The sequence below is a fragment of the Danaus plexippus genome, chromosome Z (genome assembly GCF_018135715.1).
Source record: "Danaus plexippus chromosome Z, MEX_DaPlex, whole genome shotgun sequence".
NCBI classification, from domain to species: Eukaryota; Metazoa; Arthropoda; class Insecta; order Lepidoptera; family Nymphalidae; genus Danaus; species Danaus plexippus.
This window is the reverse complement of record NC_083559.1, coordinates 5,019,477-5,039,940: the sequence shown is the minus strand read 5'-3', so window position 1 is coordinate 5,039,940 and position 20,464 is coordinate 5,019,477. Positions and strand designations below refer to the sequence as shown.

The window sequence follows — 20,464 nt, the reverse complement described above, 5'->3', positions numbered from 1 at the left end:
ATGTTTAAAAAAAATATTTAAAATCAACTTCAACAACAACAAAAAACTGTTGATCATATCTGTCGAGCAAATTAAAAGAAAAATAGTTTATCGAATAATTTTAAGGTCCCTTAATGTTAACTTTGTCTTGTAAAAGAAGCCATTTCTCTACTAAACCACCTGTTGCTTACGTCACGCTCTTTTAATGCATAGGGTATCCCATCTTTCTACATATTTATTTGATATTATAATTTATAATTATTAATCAGATTATAAAAATACATTTGCCACTTTTGTATATATTTATTTATAATAAAAAAAAACTTCATTCTATAATAATTTATTGACTGATGTAAAAAAAATATTTAGATTAGTTACATCTACTCACCAACAGATGACGTTACGTCTCAATTTAATACGAGAAACTTCTAGAATTTTCTATTAATTCCATAATAAAACACTGAAATTCATACATAATGATTTATAATTTATTAAACTATAATGCTTAGTTGAACAAATTACTAATATCAATATTAATATTAGCAAATAAATGTGGCCCTACAAATAACAATTATTGCCATATATAATAATTATAGCCTTATATAGTCAACGTTAACAAAACGTTTATTTGGTTTAAAAAACTTGTTACGTTATAATATATATAAAAAATATGAATTTAGAGATGTTTTTTTTAAACATATTATCTCATTTTGCCAACCGACTAACGAATCTTCGAGAATTTTCTTATGATTATGATAGGAATTGATTATTGCTATGGTTATTTATGTATTTCTTATTTTGACCAAAAGTTTAAGCTTATCATAAAAGACGATTCCTCGCCAAAGAAACTCTATGTTTTATAAATTATATTTTTATTATATGTATATGTTGTATATAAATGTTTTTCTTTGTCATCTCAGGGCGTGGTTGTGATGTCAGAAGCATACGAGGAAGTATTTAATTCCTTCCTCAATAATAAGGTACCAGAGATGTGGCACCGCAAAGGATACAATTCCCTTAAGTCGTTGGGCAGCTGGATACATGACCTCACATTGCGGATCGACTTTATAGAGGTTTCAGTACTAAATTAATATATAACTATACATAATTAATTATATTTGTAAATGTAAAGGAATTCTAGGAAATCTGAAACGCAATTGGTGGTGTTTGATGGGTGATGGGTGATGGGTGGTGGGTGGTGGGAGGTGGGAGGTGGGTGGTGGGTGGTGGGTGGTGGGTGGCGGCCTTTCAGTTACATAATATTTTGCATTGATTGCAACATCCACCCCTGAATTTCCAGGGACCCTAGGATCGAGAGCTAGCTGTATTGATTTATTGCACTCCCCGCCAGCCTTCACCCGTTGCCCATGACAACAGCAGTACATTTAATCTCCCTTTAGAAAATCCTCTATGCAATAAATTAACAATGATATTTAATACATACATTGTATTGATTTCTATATTCTGTCCTTAAATGCTGAGAACTATAATATTGAAACGAAAAACACCCTTAAGAATATTCTTTAAAGTCTAGTAACTTAGTTATTAGACTTTCCTATTAATCAAGTATCTAAAATACTTAATCGCAGTAAATATACTATGCTTTGATAAAATTGGGTACTTTGTTATACAATTTTATTTTGACATTTCAATCTGCGCTATTCTCCATAATTCCTTTCCTATACAACATAATGAAGTTGTTTGTATAGAGATGGTTGATTGACGGCGGCGCTCCCAGTAGCTGGGTGTCGGGTCTGTTCTTCCCTCAAGGCTTGTTGACGGGTTCTCTTCAGGCGTACGCGAGACGATACAGGGTTCCCATAGACGCGCTCATGTTCGATTTCGAACCAACCTCGATATTTCTATCCCAAGAGGATGTTTACAAACAGAATAAGAAGAAGACCAAAGTAATTATAATAAAATTTATTCTCCTGATTTCTAGTTGTTTCTTGTCTTGCTTGATATTGTTATGAAGGAAAAAGTAACTTTATTTATTAAAATCATTTAAGTTCGAATTGCCAAAGCTATTTGCTGAAGCTCATTTGAATTTATGACTAACAATACCATAGTACAACCCAACGAGAACAACTCGGAGTTTTTTGATAATTGTAATGTTTTTTTAACGTTAGGATGATGAGGCGAATGTGTTCGGTTCGTTGGAGAAGCCTGAAGACGGTGTGAACATTCACGGACTATTCATAGACGCTGGTCGATGGGACGTAGCTCACAACTGCCTCTCAGACGCTTTGCCAGGTACAGTATATTATAGGTACACACATGTACAATGTACATACTATATACTATACTATACTTTACATATGCGTAGGTATTTATATGAGCTAATGTTTTCAACCGATGAAAAATGCGTTTTTTAAACTGACAAATCACCCTCAAGACACTGCCACCTACAAGGCTATAAATTTCAAATATTTCTCATATCAACAGAAATGATTTCGTGTAAAAGGAATTTTTAAAAAAATAAGTATATTTTCTTTTTCGTCACATATATATACGAGTATAATATAATGTTTTGCTATATATATATATATATATATATATATATATATATATATATATATATATATGGACTCACTAGTTTTTGACCGCGACTTCGGCCGCGTGAACATCAGGGTTGCGCTAAGAGAGAAATGTATAAAATGTCGTAAAACAATACCCATAGCAACCTACGCTGCAGCTTTTTATTTTATATAACCTATATACCAACGCCATCTGCCGGACTGATTTGTGAATCTAAACCATCTGGGCACCATCCAAAAGCATGATCAAAAAAAACATTCAAATCGGTCCAGTAGCTTAGGAACCCAGGACATACCTACATACGTACAGTAGAATTATATATATGTATGTATATAATTTTGAATATAAATGTATAAAACCATCGAGCTTTTCACGACGTTAAAATTGTCATCGCTGATAAATTACGAATTTTATTTCATAAAATCTATCTTATAAAATAAAACAAGTTTTTTTAACACTTCTTATACTATATTAAATTTGCCTTCAACATTCCTTAACTAAAGTAATAACGACGAGTCGTTCTACTCAGAAGATGCCTGATGGCTTCCCGGACGCCATCTTGTTTCACCGTTGCTATTGACAACTCGGAACTGTGATTCGTAGGATCTGCAAACTAAGCGAAACTGCGTTTAATATTAACACTTTAGTTAAATTTTTACATTTTTATACTTAATTAGTCATTCAGGAATGATCGTTAATATTTTTCTCTTAAATTATTTACCTTGCATTACTTACGTGGATTGAGTAATATTCTGTAGAGATGCCTAAAAAATGTATATATCTATTCACAGATTGATGATACGAAACAAATTTTGTTGACAATTAGAAAAAATAACGCAAGAAAGATATATTTAAGGCACTAATAATGCACGGTATTCGGGAAATCAGTCTACTTTTATATCTCGTTCACATGATTAAACTTAAATCCAATTGTATTGATATATTTATAGATAGTTATGTTTAAGTGATTGTCTCAATTAACAAATATCCGACAGTGCTTTTGAAATATAAACTAACAAATAACTTGCACTACTGAAAATTATTAGCCATGTCCACTGCACATGGCTTTATATCATTATTCATACGGAAACTGTAATACCGAGGCAACATGAAAAACAGTATTTACATTGGAAAATTATTAAAGCTAGCTAGCGGTGTCTACAGTAGAAAGAACTGCTAAACTATCCAAAAAAAACGGATATAATACAATAAAGTGGTTTTATAAGCAAAGGATATATAATATATTTGTTAACGGTACAGAAACTATAAATAGGTTTTCCTCGAGGATAGTCACATTCCAAGTAACTTCTGTAATACCTTCGTTAGTATACAAACTCAAGCCTTGAACATCCGTCCGTTTGATATAGGACCTCTGATGGATAAAAATAGCAAGTGAGAAAATATAAAAATTATAGCGATTTTCCAGAGGCTCATACAAATGAAAATGCTCGTATAGGACTTAAATAAAAAGGTTTTTAAAACTGTAAGTTTTAGATTTTTGGAAGTTTAAAAAAATATTAATATAAGAATAAAGACCGGAGATAAATGTTTCTATTTAATCACTTGACGCATAAAATATCAGTAGGATTGCTTCGCTATCGTACATGCATTATATAGGTACGGTAGCGAGAAGTACCAATATATGATGGTCATTGCATGACAAAGCATTTGATGGTCATGAAACTTGAAGCAATGGTGTTCTGCCTTCGATGAAAACAATAATCATTATCCTGATAACATAATTTAAAGGATATCTGTTTTGAGTTTAAATGAATATAATAAAAAAAGTGCATGAGCCTCGAAGTTTTCGAGTTGGAGAAACTTGCCGAGTGTTTGAGCAACCTTTAAGCGGGCGGTAGTAGACCCAGAGAAAAATGGAGGCTTGTGTAGGGGCCTGGGGGATGATTTGTAATTTAATTTAGCTAGGATGACGTAGGTATAGTGGTTTTTCAGTAGGTGAAAAATAGGAGCGGTAAAAAATTATTTTATTCTCAAAGTAGGCAGCAGACGATATATGTTCGGGAACTCCTGGTTTAAAAATTCATTGAATCTTGATTAAATCTACTACTGATTGAACGATGGCAGAATAAGACAGGTTGGTCTGGATGTGCTTAAGGATAATAGAAGGAATTATTTATTATTGAGACAATCCCTAACATTGGATACAATAAAATGTATAACATTAAGTAAAATCCTCTTACAAATTAAGTAACATAACAGTGAAGAATTATCGTCGTTCCACAATCACGAAGGACACGTGTCGGATTCAAATGACATGCCGATAAATATTATAATTTCGTAGTATTTTTAATTTACTATGGATTTGGTTTTTAATAGCAGCTGTCTTCTTTATTGTAGCTCTTTTAGTTATGCACTAACCTTATTTTCAGTGACCAAACTACTTAAGCTCTTCTTCTTCCTGGCCACTTATCCCTGCATTAGCCAGGGTCTGCCTAAACTACTTAGGCTATTTGATATAAATGTGTAATGAGTTTTTCTTTTTTTTATAACAACAAATACGATTAGGTATCAAGAAACTTGACTATTTAGTTTAGAATGACAAAATGGAAGCTATTCATATTAAAGTTACCATACCATATAAATTATAAACCTGTTGCAGGTCAGATGAACCCATCTCTGCCCGTGGTGTGGTTCAAGCCTGTTTTGTCGCTACCAAAACCTGACCCTCGTTACGAGGCGCCTCTTTATAAGACCTCTGAACGAGCCGGGGTTCTATCCACCACTGGTCACAGCACTAACTTTGTCCTGCCGGTTCTGTTACCAGCCGACAAGCCCTCCGAGTTCTGGATCATCAGAGGCACGGCGCTGCTCACACAAATCACCGACTGAACTTTTATTTATTTAGAATATGTTTATAATCTTGTAGTTGTATTTTTTTATTATTTATATATCATTGTCAGTGTTTTTCTAGAAGTTTGGTTTGTTGTAATATTATTAATAGGAATAATTGTGATACATTGGTAGTTTTTTTATAAATTCAATTTGTCCACTATATTACTCAAATCCGTGTTAATTTTCCTAATCATTTCCATTTAATGATTTTTATACGATAACAGAAACGGTAGCGGAGAAATCGCTAAAAATATCAAAGGGCAAAGTATCGGCTTTTCTTAATATTTAAACCAAACAAACATACAATCATAATAGAAACTTCTTCGAATGCACAACTAAAGCGAAAATTGGAAATATTCTCGTTAGAATTCAAAAACAATATAATTTTTATTCTAAATAATTTTAGAATTATATATCGTATTTGCAGAAAATTTTAGTTTAACAAAAAAGTCTTTAACAGAAACTGAATTTTTTTAATTAGAACCTTATTCTTAGAACTTAAATTGACTTAACCTTTATTAAGTTTATAAACGTGCCTCCTCTTTGATTTGTGATCTGTTCTAATGTTAATGTCACAATCGTCGCCAAACAGGCCCTCGTCCGACAAACCGCTAATTGATAGTGAAATATTTTTGGGAAGGTCAAGTGAGACTCGTGAACCTTATTTAAAATTGATTTATTTAAACTGGTAAAATCTTTGTATTTCGAACAATATCAGAAAACAAACGTCACTATGGAAAAGAAATGTTATGATGATAGACAAACCCTGTGCGGAGGGTGCGACTCCTCCGTATAAAAAAGATCTATACTAGACGACCAAAATAATTAGACTACCGTTAATGTGACGTCATCAAGAAAAAGACCTGGCTGAAGAAAAAATAAACCATACAAGTAGCCGGACATACATGGCATCCAGATCGTTACTTATAAAACACCTCTTTAAATTTAAATTTTCAGTTTCTTATTGCTTTCTTCTTGTATTTAATAGTGTACATTTTTTTTTACTATTAAAATATATGTACAAAATATACATATTAAAATCCATTTCCATTATTACATAACAACAACAACAAACACACATTTATTATCTTATATAAAAACAATTATACTTCACATTTGACTCGCATATAAGAGGTACTGAGACAAGTTTTGGGGGTGATGGGGTGAGCGGGAGAGGTGGGTTGACTTTAGTCTAATTATATTGGTCGGTCAACAAAGCACACGCTGGCAGTGTAGCGCGCCCCAGACAGACCTATATACAATTCACAATCATTACGCTTGAACGTGAATGAATATCACAGTACTTCTGTTTATCTGACATATTATATTATAATTACATGGATTGGTGTCAATTCTGTATTACAATTTAATCATTATATCGCTATGTTAAAAAAATAAAAAGACCTAGACCGGAGTTCTTTACCTACCTACATCTAGTTAGTGGCGCCCCCGAGCGAACCGTTCATACGACGGCTTTTATTAGGCTTATATGATTTTTTTAATAAAAATCAACTAACATAAAGTACAATGAAAGTCGAGTTACTTAATAATAATTATTACAAAATACTTGGTTTTTACAGAGTCTATACATTGATTGATTAGAAATAAACATCAAGCGCATTAAACGCACATTCTCGCACATGGGCACTTTGATATTATATTAATTATAGAAAAACGATAATTTTCTAAGAAAGAATCATTTTTAATAATTTAATTTTTTACAATAAACATATTATAACGAAATGTTTTATGAAACTTACACTTAAAGAACTCAATAATCATAGTCCCTTCAATGTAGTAAGTGCAGCATGCAAATAGAAAGCTATATGAAATCATCCAAAAGGCTCTTTGTAATCAAACACAATTATGTCTAATCACAAAACTCTTCTTTCTACTTGTATTAAATAAATGTAAGAGACAGGATATTAACACTCGTATTGTGCAATGATCACTTCAAAAGAATCCACGAACTACTTAACCTACTTATACAAACGATACCAACGTCTGATATCCGATTACATTACTCCGTGAAAAATGTGATACAAATTTAAGGATCGCGGGCGAATCTATCAGTTACAAACACATCTAATAAGGAATACCATTCTAATTGACCGAACCCGTCACACGATCACTAGAAACGATCGCTTATCAATTATCATTAACATCAAAATCACACACATCAGTAGTCACTCGGTCTACAATTATTATATAGAAACTTAACGGAATGAACAGCACGCGCTTCGTGTGGCGGCGGCGATTGCGGTGAGTACGTGGGGACCCGTGGCAGCCAGACGCCCCGGGCATGCCGGAACCCCGGCGGGAGGGGGGGTAGAGTGGACACGAGGCGGGGGGCGGGGGGCGCTGGGGCTGCCCCCCACCGCAAACCCTAGTCCTCCGACATAAACGAGTTTTGCGACTTGAGCTCCTCCAGGCGAGAGATCTGTTGCCGCAAGTACATGATTCTGGAAATAAACCAATTGAATTTATAAATAAATCTAACAGTTACACATATACATTTAACTTACAAACTTAGATTTATCTTGAGTTTTGGTTTATAATATTAGTTTTGTGCACGAAAATTATTTTACAAAGATGATTTTGCAGAGAAAATATAATATTAAGTAAGTTTTTTCATTATTTCTTAATAAAATGTTATACAAAAAAGGGACTACATGTTCCTTCAATTTTGCCTGTTTACAAATAAAGACCGTCCGCTTTTTTGTTTATTTTATTTTGTTATATAATACGTTCAAAAGAAGAAAAGCAAAGAGAAACGTCACGTATTTATTATTTTGTCATAAAAATTTATATAAAAAAAATGGGAATCTTCTGCAAAACGGCATCAAACATCAAAATATTTGCAATATATTTGAGATCATATTAATGAAATGCAAAAAATGAAACAAAAATATACATTCTTAATAAATACTTTTGTACCTGTTTTTATATTACTGTTATTAACAATGTGGTAGAACAGGGAAGCAAATTAAATTACCCATAGAACTGGGACGGGATTTTGCTTACATTTTTTTTGAAGTGACGCTTCTCATGCGATTTCCAACAAGGTAGCGTTAAACGTTTAACGCCCCTGATAAAAAGAGACAGCGAGAGGGAATTCGCGGCGCTCGAACACAAGCGGGCAATCAATTGTGACTTGTAAGTAATGTTAATAGAGTTTGTCTCAAAAAAAACACTAAAAATACCTTGAAAATCAAGTTCTACCCCTTCTTAAAAATCAATTTCTAGCCTTAAGTTTCACTTCTTCTGTACGGAGGGTTTCGACGCAGAAAAATTTTTTTTATTCAGTAAATAAAAATGTACAAAGATCTGAATAGACTTTCTCCATAGTCAGCAAAAACTATGTAGCAGACAGCTGTTATATTTTCTTTCTTAAAAAAATACAAGTCTTAGTATATCTACAGAAATAATTTCGCCTAGTAATCATTACACTATCTACTTAGTGCTGTCTTTCAAGATGACTTCAAGTTTTAATATAATATTCTAAATACATACTTCTGTTCCTGCAACGTGGCTTGGATCTCTGTGTGTCGTACCACTGACCGAGAACACTTGAGTTCAGCCGACACTCTCGTGCATTGAAGACAACCTAACTGATACGCCTCTTCCGTGAACTTGTAAGCCTGAAAACAAACATAATGTCATTAAAATTTTAAATGAAACATTTTATATTGTTTTATATATAATATAAATATAGATTTCATTTATAATGGTTATAATGACCTGTTTCTCTAGTATGTCAGCAGGCCAACCTGTGACATGTCCCGTGAGATCGCTGCGTACATAGTTTATTAGAGACGGTGTGAGCATCGGCGGCGCGTGCTGTAAGGAGCTCCCCACCACTGAGGAATAGCTACCTAGGCACTCCACTATAACGTAACAGATTAAATGCTTTTACATAAATTAGTTCGCCACAAAGTGACAAGTAATAATAGATTAAGCGGACATTATTTACATTTGATATCATCTTTTCCAAAGTTTGGTTGTTCACTGCAATGTACATATTTTACTTCCAAATGTACGGCATCTGACTTATATAGTTAAAAAAAATGGTTCATAAAAGTTTTATTAATTATCATTATGCTTACTTTTCCGAGGCAGGGCGTTCTCCAGATGTAGCGGCGGTGCATGTGGGTCTATGTTCTCCGAGTGCGTGGGCGTGGGTGGTCCCGCGTCGCGGTGAGGAGTGTCCCCACCGCTGAGGGGCGAAGCGCCGTTGTTGCATGGCGGAGGACCCACGCCAGGTCCGCCGCCACCCGCGCCACACCCCGACAAGGCCACGTGGACTACACTCTGCATCGACGCCGTTCCCACGATGCGCGGTAACGCCGCCGCCAATAACGAACCGCTCTATTGAAATAATTGAAACATATTTAAAGAAAGTTTTTTTGTGATACATAATAAATCTAATACCTTCCGAATTCTACACTTAATCTGAACTATATCACCGCGCGACTACTCTGGACGCGTTTTATGAAATAACTATTACGGTATTAAGCAAAATTGTCCATTTGATTTGATTCTACTAATAGTGTATACGCATATTTGTATGTACATACATACATACATATCTTGAGTATTATATTCTGAAACTCTTGTAGTTTAACAAATATTATTAAAATTGTTATTAGCAAAACGGCTTGTCTATGTATTCTATCGCTTTTCATTGGCAAAGTAGAAGGGATTAAATTAATAAGTATAAGTATGACTAAAAGTTTCTATGAAATGAATACGTAAGTATCAATGTCTCATTACCGGTTGGTTGGAATTGTCGAGGACGACAACGGGAGGCACTCCACCGTCCCTCGGCGGTTCACGCGCTCCGTGAGAACTCTCCGACAGGGGCGTGCTTCGGTCCGGTGAGATATCCATATCCTGCAGCGATTGACCCTCTGGAATAAGTAAAGTATTTTGTTCATATCCTCAATCTATAACTTTATGAATGTCGCGTTCGGACATGATCATATTATAAAATATTCTTATAATACAGTGAGGTTAGGTGAATGAACCTTTCCCGTCGTGTTGTGAGGAGGAGTGCTTCGTCCGTCCTCGTTCGTGTAAGTCATCCTCTCTGCTGCTCCAGTATCTTTCTGTCGTGCTGTTGGATCGTTTGTTTGTCTTCTCCGGCTCGCGACGCCCCGACCGTGAGCTGGATCTCTTCTCGCGATCTGTACATGATGATAACTTGTAACATTCTATATCATTTCATGTCAAGACTACATCAAACAAGAATCCTTAACGCTGGAAAATTTCGATAAAATGTTATATCTTTCATTTACATATTCACAATCATATTCTTTAGTAGAACAATTTTGTTATCTTTCATTCCTAAGAGTTGATTGATTATTCTATAATTGCTTAATGTAAATAGCTCGGGAAATTTCAACAAAAAAAAGTGTTGAAAACCTATTAACATCAAAATTGTTAATTTACAAATCTTCATCCGATGTGATGCTGTAAATTCAAATCTATATCGGATGCAAACTACAACGATAACCTGATGACGAGTGAATTTTTGAACCCTTATTTTATATTACTTAAGAAAACTTAACCACGGGCTAGTTCCCAGAAAAATAGGTTTGCTACATATAATTACAAGGACGGATATCTTTTTTTTTTAGTTAAATTATATTTTAATATCGAATACAAAGACTGATTGGGTGTGTGTGTGTGCGACTTTAGCACAAACGAATTATTTTGGCTAGTACAATAATCTACAAATTCAAAATTACAAAGACTTAACAGTAAGTAAAATAACTCTAAGAAAAAAGAACCCTATCAGGGATATGAAAATATTTAAAATCAGCTGATTTAGAAAACTACGTATAAAAAGATAAAATTAGTTTCGTGGATAAAGATTTAGTTTTTATCATAAAAGAGAAAACGAATTTATTAATATAACTGTGTATAATTTTGCATTTTAACCATTTTTATACATTAAATTAAATTAATTTTAATTCTTAGGTTTTTTGTTAAGTTCTCTTTCCCTATGTTTCCAAACGAAAATGTTAACAGTTTACAGAAAACGATTAACGGACTTGTCAAATATCGGGGTCACTGACCTACATGTGATATTGACATTGAATGTTAAGTTGCGACAAAGAAGATTTGAACAAATATAACATTACCATGTATTCCACAAGTTTAACATGAAAACAGGAATGTCTTTTAAAAATTATATACTACCGCTACTCGTTAGAGAACAAATTTTATACAGGGATGCATTAAATACTTTTATTAAATTTTACTAACTTGGTGATAGGACAGCGTAACAGGTTTTTTTTTTAAAAACTTCCAAAAGTTACATAAATATTTCCTACGGTAAACAAACATGCAACGTTTGTATTATTGTTACGTAACCAAGAACTGTACCAAAAGTAATGAATAAATTATTTTGAACCGGTAAAAATAAGCAAACAATATAAACCCTAAAATTTTGAATCGTTGATTCTAGAATAAAACTGTATTAGATACTAAGAAATATAAAGAAAGAGATTTATAAGTAATCTGATCATTGGAAAGACGTCCTCCATTGGACGAACATGTTGAAAAAAATATAATTACGGCGATCTATAGAAAAATTTGACACGTCTGTACTCTTAAAACAGACAGTGTTTGAATGTGAATGTTCCAATAAGATATCAAAATTTAAATAGCCACGTATGAAAAATCCATATTAAGTTAACAAATGCTGGTCATTGAAACATCGCTATTTATTGATGTCATATATAATGTCAATTTCATTTGTTAAAAAAAATTTGGCAAATGCTGAATTAAACGAGAAGCTTCTTAAGCCTATGTGAGGATCTTCCATATTTGAACCCAAGGCATTTCTAATAACCAATATATTACTATGAGAAATTGCGAGACAACTATTGCTAGAGTTAGCTTGGTCATATCTTAACAAGATTAGTTTTTTGTGACATTAAAAACCTATTCGCAAAAAACATAATACGTGACTGAACTGACAGATTTTAGTTTATACGTCAGAAAACTGAAATAAAATATTATTTTTCATCAGTTCTATTTTGTTTTTTATCAACATATCGAAGTCGTGGGACATTACGCATTATACTATTCTATAAACACAAAATATAAGACACACAATTTTCTTTGATTTAGTTTAGAACTGCAATGGAGAAGCGATGAAATTTTTTGTTACTAAATTTGGTATTTACATTCTTGATTATTTTTTGAACATGGTACACGTATTCCAGTAACGATTTTACTGAGAGAGCAATATTGCAGAAGAAACATTGGGAACCTATGGTCTGGTCTACGTCACGAACGACTGAACCCAGAATGGGACTGAATGTTTTGATGTAAAACTACCGTAGTTTTTTTCCATGGCAGCAAGGATATATATCAATGCAAGTACAAATTTCTAGTCAGTAATATAGAAAAACTCGATTGCAACGGTCAATGTTTATCTAATACCTAATGTATGGCACAAGTTACCTAGTTTTGTTTCCAATAAAGTGTTCTTTAAAAGAATTTAAATAAATTAATATTTTCATAATACAATTTTTAATAGAATTACTAGGTAGCCTTATGTGTAAAGGGCTATGTACGTAATATAGCGTGTTCTACCAACTGCCAACCCTATACTTTATCAACTTACCCTATCCACATAATACAATCAGAGGCTATACATAAAAAAAAAACTCACAAAGCCATTTTTAACCGCGGCCACCACGACAATAGCAGGGGAACTATGTTGCGGTAAGACTACTGCCTAGGGTACAGCAAAAACCGCAAACTTACTGTAAAACCGCTATACGAACGTTTTAAATGCAGATCGATAGACATTGCCAGTTAATTTTAGATGTTGACTGCTACTACTAAAGAATTACCGAGTAAGTGGCACCAGATTTACTAACAATTTGGCTTGGTAATGTGTATTGTGGAATCGTTATTGTCACAACTGTAATTCTATTTATTTGTTTATCAGCTAACACTACACTTTACACAGCTTGATAATTCTATAATATTCTGATAGAATTCCTCCTTTTTCCTATTGTAGCAACGGGATGAAAAAACCAACATTACATTACAAAAATAAAACAACATAATTCCGCAACTGGAAATACGTTAACGTATTTGATAAGAAAAAAAACAAATCATATTCATTCTTGTTGCGACTAAAAGAAAAACGACTTAATTATTAATTAAACCTCACAATTATACTAGGTAGGAAGGACAATTATCTTTGAATGCGACGTTTTAAATGTTTTATAGTTTCTAGAGTTTAGTTGATTGATGTTTTGTTAAGAAACATGAAATACAGAATCATCGCTCTTGTTTTAAAATTGTCGTGTTTTATTTATCTATTTTCTGTCATTAAAAATATTTTGATGGTAACAAACTGACACAAATTCATAATTTATATTTTGTGACTGTATTTTACTACGACATTGGAACTAAAACGTTGTCTACCTCATAATAATCATGTGACTAGTTTGTACAGATGACCTACGTTTATAAATGTATTTTAATTTGTTAAATAGAACGTTCACAACAGTTTTAAATGAAGAGATACATAGTAAAATAAATGTGTTAATAGAGAATATTCTACTAATGTTCAACTTGAATTGATGTCATAACATGATATAAAAATTCGTACCGTGACTACTAGTTCCTTCTCTTGCTCGACTTTTAAAGAATATTCTGAATTATTAGTATTTATTACGTATTGAATTAGGCAGGTTGAGATTCATATATTATATTTGCATATACTGATTCTTATAAGAAGATAAAAATACTCATAAAACCTTTTTTTTTTTTTGAAACAGTTTCTAGAATACTTAAATAAAACACACTATTATAAAAAGTAAGGGTCAAAAATATAAAAACTTGTGATTATTTTTCAAAATATTTTTCAGGATTTTTATTTTTCATCGGAGTAAAAAATAATAATTACAAGCTTAAAGTTTGTTTTTTTTTTTATCTTATAAAAAGGAATTAATACGTATTCGGCAATCTTAATACAAATCATGAAAAAAGTATATATACCATCTCATTTTTGATGCACAGGCTTAAAATAAATATTCCTATTTAAAAATCTTATTTATCACAAAGGTGTTGTTAGTCGTTACAACTTGTTCCTGTTCTTTCAAGACGACAATTTCTCATTTAGCTATAGGTATATGAATTGAAAAGGATAATTTTCACTTTATTCTTCCATATCTCAAAAATATATGGTCACTTTAAAGACTTCTTTAAAAGATACTAGCATGACATTTAATATTTTTTTTCATTCATCCTTAAAATAACTTGAAGCTTAATAAGTCTTCCACATGGAATGGTATTGAGAATAATTTATATTAGATAATGATGTCTTAATTTTCTCCATTAGTGTACTTACGACCCAAAAAAATTTTCACTTACAACTGGAATGCATGATACTAGAAGTGAAATTGGTTTTTATTTTAATATTTTATTCGTATTTTTTTATTTACGTTCTTGCTAAAATAAATTCAAGCACTCAAAGTCATTTCCCTTCTTTTATCACGTTATGACAGCTTCAGATAAATATATTTCTTTTGTACTTGCAAAAAGGAACAGCGTTGAATTGGATAATTTGAAAATTACAAAGCAATAACAACTGTCCTGTGTTACGATTTAGCATGCACGACGTATGCATAAAGGAGACCACTACATACAAATAAAGCATTATATATTCTAAATTTTTGTCATTTACAGTACTGAAGCTTTCATCGTCTAAGGAAAAAACTAATTGTGCAAAATTACATACATATATTGGTAAATAATTTATTTATATGATTTTTGAGAGAAAAATCTCAGGACTGTATTTTTAATAAGTCACCTCCAATATACCTACTGAATCAATTATATCATTTATTACTTATTCTAAATTTATCAAATCCCTCTTGATATATTACAAAAGAGACAAAGTTAAACAATTAACGGTTTAAATAACTTAGATACATTTGAATAAATGGCTTAGGACTGAGCAATAACAAAATTAATAATAGTAATAATAATGAAAACCCAAAAAATTGGACAATAACACGTAACTTTTTTCTAATATATTCTGTGAGATCCTCTTAACCAAGTAATTAGTTTATATTATTTTAACCTATAATTATTTAAAAATGAATATAAAAAAATAATTATATACATATATAGATACCTAAATATTATATAATAACACTTAATTTTATTTCGTAGTGACCTTACTGAGTACCCACCTCTTTCATAAGACATATTGTCGTTTATGTAGAAGATACAGAATGAAATATTTCGCTTAAGATATCAAAAAAACACTTCGAGAAAACTTGTATGTAAAATATAATACATTTATAATGTAAAAATTATAAAATAATATTAACTATAAAATATATATTAATTTTTTACAGTATAACATACATTGCTAATGCAATCACATAAAAATATGTTTGCGCTTCCATTTTATATCTTTATGTATAAAAGAAAGTCGTGTTAGTTACATTGTTTTTAACTCCAGAACGACCGTACGGGTTTGACTGAAAATTGGTAGAGACATAGCTTAGAACAAGGGAAAGGACATAGGATACTTTTCATCTGATTGAAAAAGAGAAAAAAAATAAGTTGATGAAATACAAAATCTTCTCATCTACTGTCTTTAAGGAGGAATAGAATTCGCCCGGTCAGCTATACATTTCTAATTCTGAAACTAACGCAGACGAAGTCGCGGGCAAAAACTAGTTTTTATATTGAAAAATTTTAAATACACAAGAGCCCATTACGGTAATCTTCGCTGAAAACGCAAAGGCGAAAATATTTTAGTATCGTACTTAATAATTTTCGATGCGATTTAAACAATATTATATTTTTTTAGAGATTTATGTATACGAAAAAACAGACAAAATATAATTCACAATAGATATGTATGTAATTGAGTATTAAAAAGTTTTAACTACGTTGCAATAACTCTGTAAATGAAGGTCAAACGAACAGCTGATTTTAAGACTAGTCAACAAAAAGCGTCATTAAGTCAATACTATCATTTTAAAAGCATATCATTGATAATTTCTTATTCCTAATAAAATTTTAAGCACATGACCTGGAATTTCCGTTATTTTGTTACCTCATTAAACAGATTACGTTAAAGACGTATAATTAACAATATTTTTATTTAAACACGACGGTTTTGTCGGAGGATAACATGGAGTTTTATATATAACTAATCGAACTATACCAGAATTGTCGAAATATTATATATAATATAATATATAATAGCTTAAAATCTTACAGATATTAACAATACATCGCAGAAAAGAACTTTACAAACATACATATATAGTATGTACATATATGATATTATAATAGTCCGGTAAAAAGGTTATTGGGTCAGTTTGTTCGCATATACTTATGTACCATATTTTATTAGTTTTTGAGAGAAATTGATTATGCCCCTTACATTGACTGGCCAAATGGTGATGACATTTATATAATAAGTATGTAAGTTATTAAATTAATTCTTATTATACTTTTACCTTCTAAAGGAATGATTGTATATAATACTTACGATTGTATATAAGTTACCAGCTTAGTCATTAAAAAACCAATCTTAATCTTTCTAGCATAGAATAGTAAGAAATTTTACAACTATAACATAGTGAGATTGAAATTTAGTTTTTCATAGAAAGCTGCCTTTGGTCAGAATATAGCTCTATTTTATAAGCATTTGTTAATAAAACTAATTTAATCTATTTAATTAAATTACTTGTTATAGCAAATACCACATCCCTATATTTGAATACAATCTTGCAAGGCCTTTAAATTACTATATTCCAAAATTGATGCTTAGTAAAGAAATCTGAGACTTTAGGTACAGTGGGGAATAACCTTGTAAGGATTTATTAATTATAGTTTGCAAATACAACAGTAGACTGGGGGGAAGTGTTTATGCCCAATAATTAATTCAGAAATGTTACATGATAGAACAATGCAACAATATTTTTTTATATTAATTAAATCTTTCCTTCTTATATAACAATCTTATTAATAATGTATTAAAATTATTTTAGAAATATTAATAATTTTGGCTTAAAGTATTAAATATAATAAACAATTAAACATTACAACTTACTGCTTCTTGATGAATATGTAGAATCTTTGGATGAGGTCCGTCTTGAGTCCCATTCCCTAGGCTTTTCCCACTGTGACACTTCACTGATAGAGTTATAATAATACTTCTTTCCTGATGAACTAATGTGTTCTGACCATTCACCGCCCGAAGGCACGCTTGAAGTAGGAGCACTTCTTTTGTCATATTTACTACTTCTATTAACACTACTACTCATGCCACTAGTCCTACTCTTTTTCTCCGATTCACATCTTTCATAGTTATTTTTCTCCCTCTCACTGTCTTTGTTACGTTTCTCCTTAGGTGATCTGACATCTGTAATATTTTGATATAATAAAATATTGGAGAAACGAAAATATATACTGAATTTATATCATAGGTACTGAAAATATATATATATATATATATATATAAAACATAAAAAAAGACAATTTCGCCTGCAGCTATCAATTCTGTCCTGAATAGATATTAAATTAAATATTTTGTTGTACGCATAGCTCTAAGGACGCAAGCTGGGCTGAAAGCATATCAATAATTTAATAATATCACATATATTACTAATGTTATATACACCTCAGGTATAGTCAATCAACTTTGGCATCTCTTGCTCTTCTTAATAATATTTATTAAAATATAAGAGATTTAAGTAAAATAACCCTAATTTACAAATATTTCCAAACATGCATTAAATATTCTAAAGTTTTCACTAAAAAACAATGAATCTCTTAAAAAATTAATATTTTTAACTTCTCCTTATCTTAGTTTAAAAACATAATATTCTAAATTTAACAATAATTTTAAGATAAATCTTCTTACATGATGAATGTTTGTTGAAAGTAAATTTTTTTTAATGAAAATACTGCTTTTGCACCACCTTATACATTATTATTGAATTGGTGTGTTGGCCATAAAAAAAAGCATTATAAATGCCCTGGGATAAATGTATTTGATGATTTAATTACCAAATAGTCCTTTTCAATTTAAACTAAAGAAAAAAGTGTTTTAGGAATGCCACATGGATTATTACTCATAATTTCCATTTAAAACAAGATACTCAATATTAAATGTTAGTTTTCAATATAACAATGCAATACATAACAATATAACCAAGTATTTAAGAAGGTATAAAAAATATTTTTTACTTATAATTTAAACATACAAAATTCCCTTTGTAATTATAGAAACATGATCCATAGTCAAAGAAATAAATAGAAAATATTATGTATTGCATTCCTGTAATATCACCATATTTATCTGCACATTCACAAAAATTATAATTAATAAATATTACAATTCAATATATATATAAAAATATGGAAATACCAATTTAATAATTATACAAAATAAATAAATGTATGGCTGACTTACCTGTATACTTATTTCTACAGGATTTGTAGTCTCTATCTCTCTCCTTGTCTGAACCTTTTTGAATGTAGGAGTTGCGTGATATTGGATAGCCCCTGTCGTCAAGCATATGGTTGTAGTGGTGGTGGCCGTGGCCCGAATGGCCCGTGTGACCACCATGGCCCGCAAGCGCACCATGGCCATGCGCTGACACATTACCATTCGGGGATCGCAGTGGTGTGTAGCGGTTGTCAGAAGTACTGTAGTCATTAGCAATTCTCTTGGAATTGTACTTCTGCATTACAAAAACATGACAAATTAATGCATTTTTTTTAATTATTGAAGCCTTTGTAAACATACATTTGTATATGCATATTTATATTCATTTTTGTTATTGGAATAATATGCTATAGGTTAAAACATAACCATGGGCCTAAATAGATTATTTTGTTATTTTCAATTGACATAAACTCTCACTAGGAACCTAATAATTCATATATGTTTATTTTGCTCAAAAGTGAGCCAAGCCATTACCTGTAATGTCACAAATTTGATTTACAAACATTGCTCCATATATTCTTGTTTTTTATTACGTATTTATAGAGAAAGCGACAAAATATGAACTGAAATTAAAATTATAAGTACTAAAGTTACTTTAACATCCAATTAAGTGTAACTGTAAACCTGACAAAATTGAACACTTTTAGCTGGTTGTTAAATTAGGTTAACTGCAATACACGAAACAGTCAGAAGAAGAAATGTCGTGAGTTATTATTACGTAGAGGAATATATAAATCAACTGATAATTATATTCGTATAAAGTTGTATACATAACTGCTACTGTTTATCAGACTCCATATAAGAATGCTTACCTGATACGGATGGGTCTGGTGCTTCTCAAAGTACCTGAAACAAATGAAAATGTTTAGTCCTTCACCCAAGTTACAGAAAAACTATCGGCGACCGCCATCTACAGATTGCTAAGCCGAGGCATCTAAAAGCGTCCTACCCATCGCTTATTCGCTGAGGTTTCCTTGCATGCATTACCATCAATGCAAATGTACGATTTATTACGGCCTCTGAAATAAAATTCAATAAGAGACCACTGTCATTAAAACAGTTTTATAGGAGGCCGTGATATTTCTTGATGGACGCCATGTCACATTCGAGACACTCTACTACTCAAGATAGAGTCAATTGAAACATGAAAGAGATAAAAAATGTATCGAGGACGAAGATTATAGAGGAACGACGAGAACGTCCGATAGTTGTTCAGCTTTGTCTGCATTGTCGATGGTAAGATAGCAATTTTTAACATATTAACATGTATATTATTTTACACTAAATTTAAAATTAATAAAAAAATATATATTTCTTAAAATATCTAATCAGATGTTTTGAAAATATTCTATATAAATTTAACAATAGAGTTTTTTTTCTATATAAAAAGAGTCTTGGAACTATTTCGTACATGTACCTTCATTACTTGTTAGTGTGTGATATCATTTACTTAAAGTAAAATAACCCTTTATAGATATTATTAATTTGTTATTACATTACTTACGCTTCTTATCAAAACATTGATGATTACAATTTCATTTATAAACATGTGGTACAGTAACATATTATAATAATATTATT

The 20,464-nt window shown here is 31.4% G+C and overlaps 2 protein-coding genes across 2 annotated transcripts in view; one reads left to right on the top strand and one right to left on the bottom strand.

Moving 5' to 3' along the window:
- The window catches only part of LOC116777251 (dynein axonemal heavy chain 6), a 38,031-nt gene extending 32,538 nt beyond the window's left edge, over positions 1 to 5,493 (top strand). The window contains exons 65-68 of the mRNA XM_032670686.2: positions 900 to 1,052; positions 1,689 to 1,886; positions 2,109 to 2,232; positions 5,138 to 5,493. Coding sequence (XP_032526577.2) covers positions 900 to 1,052; positions 1,689 to 1,886; positions 2,109 to 2,232; positions 5,138 to 5,367 — 705 coding nt within the window. The 3' untranslated portion in view covers positions 5,368 to 5,493. The remainder of the gene's footprint in view (positions 1 to 899; positions 1,053 to 1,688; positions 1,887 to 2,108; positions 2,233 to 5,137) is intronic.
- A 537-nt stretch (positions 5,494 to 6,030) lies between these two features.
- Positions 6,031 to 20,063, bottom strand: LOC116777415 (WW domain-containing adapter protein with coiled-coil homolog). Its single transcript, XM_032670947.2, has 10 exons — positions 19,833 to 20,063; positions 19,696 to 19,729; positions 18,848 to 19,118; positions 17,483 to 17,794; positions 10,398 to 10,556; positions 10,144 to 10,280; positions 9,477 to 9,738; positions 9,112 to 9,257; positions 8,884 to 9,011; positions 6,031 to 7,832 (listed from the first exon to the last, which is right to left on the bottom strand). The coding sequence occupies exons 1-10, from the start codon at positions 19,871 to 19,873 to the stop codon at positions 7,757 to 7,759; spliced, it is 1,566 nt and encodes a 521-aa protein (XP_032526838.1). The 5' UTR covers positions 19,874 to 20,063; the 3' UTR covers positions 6,031 to 7,756.
- Between the last annotated feature and the right edge of the window lie 401 nt (positions 20,064 to 20,464).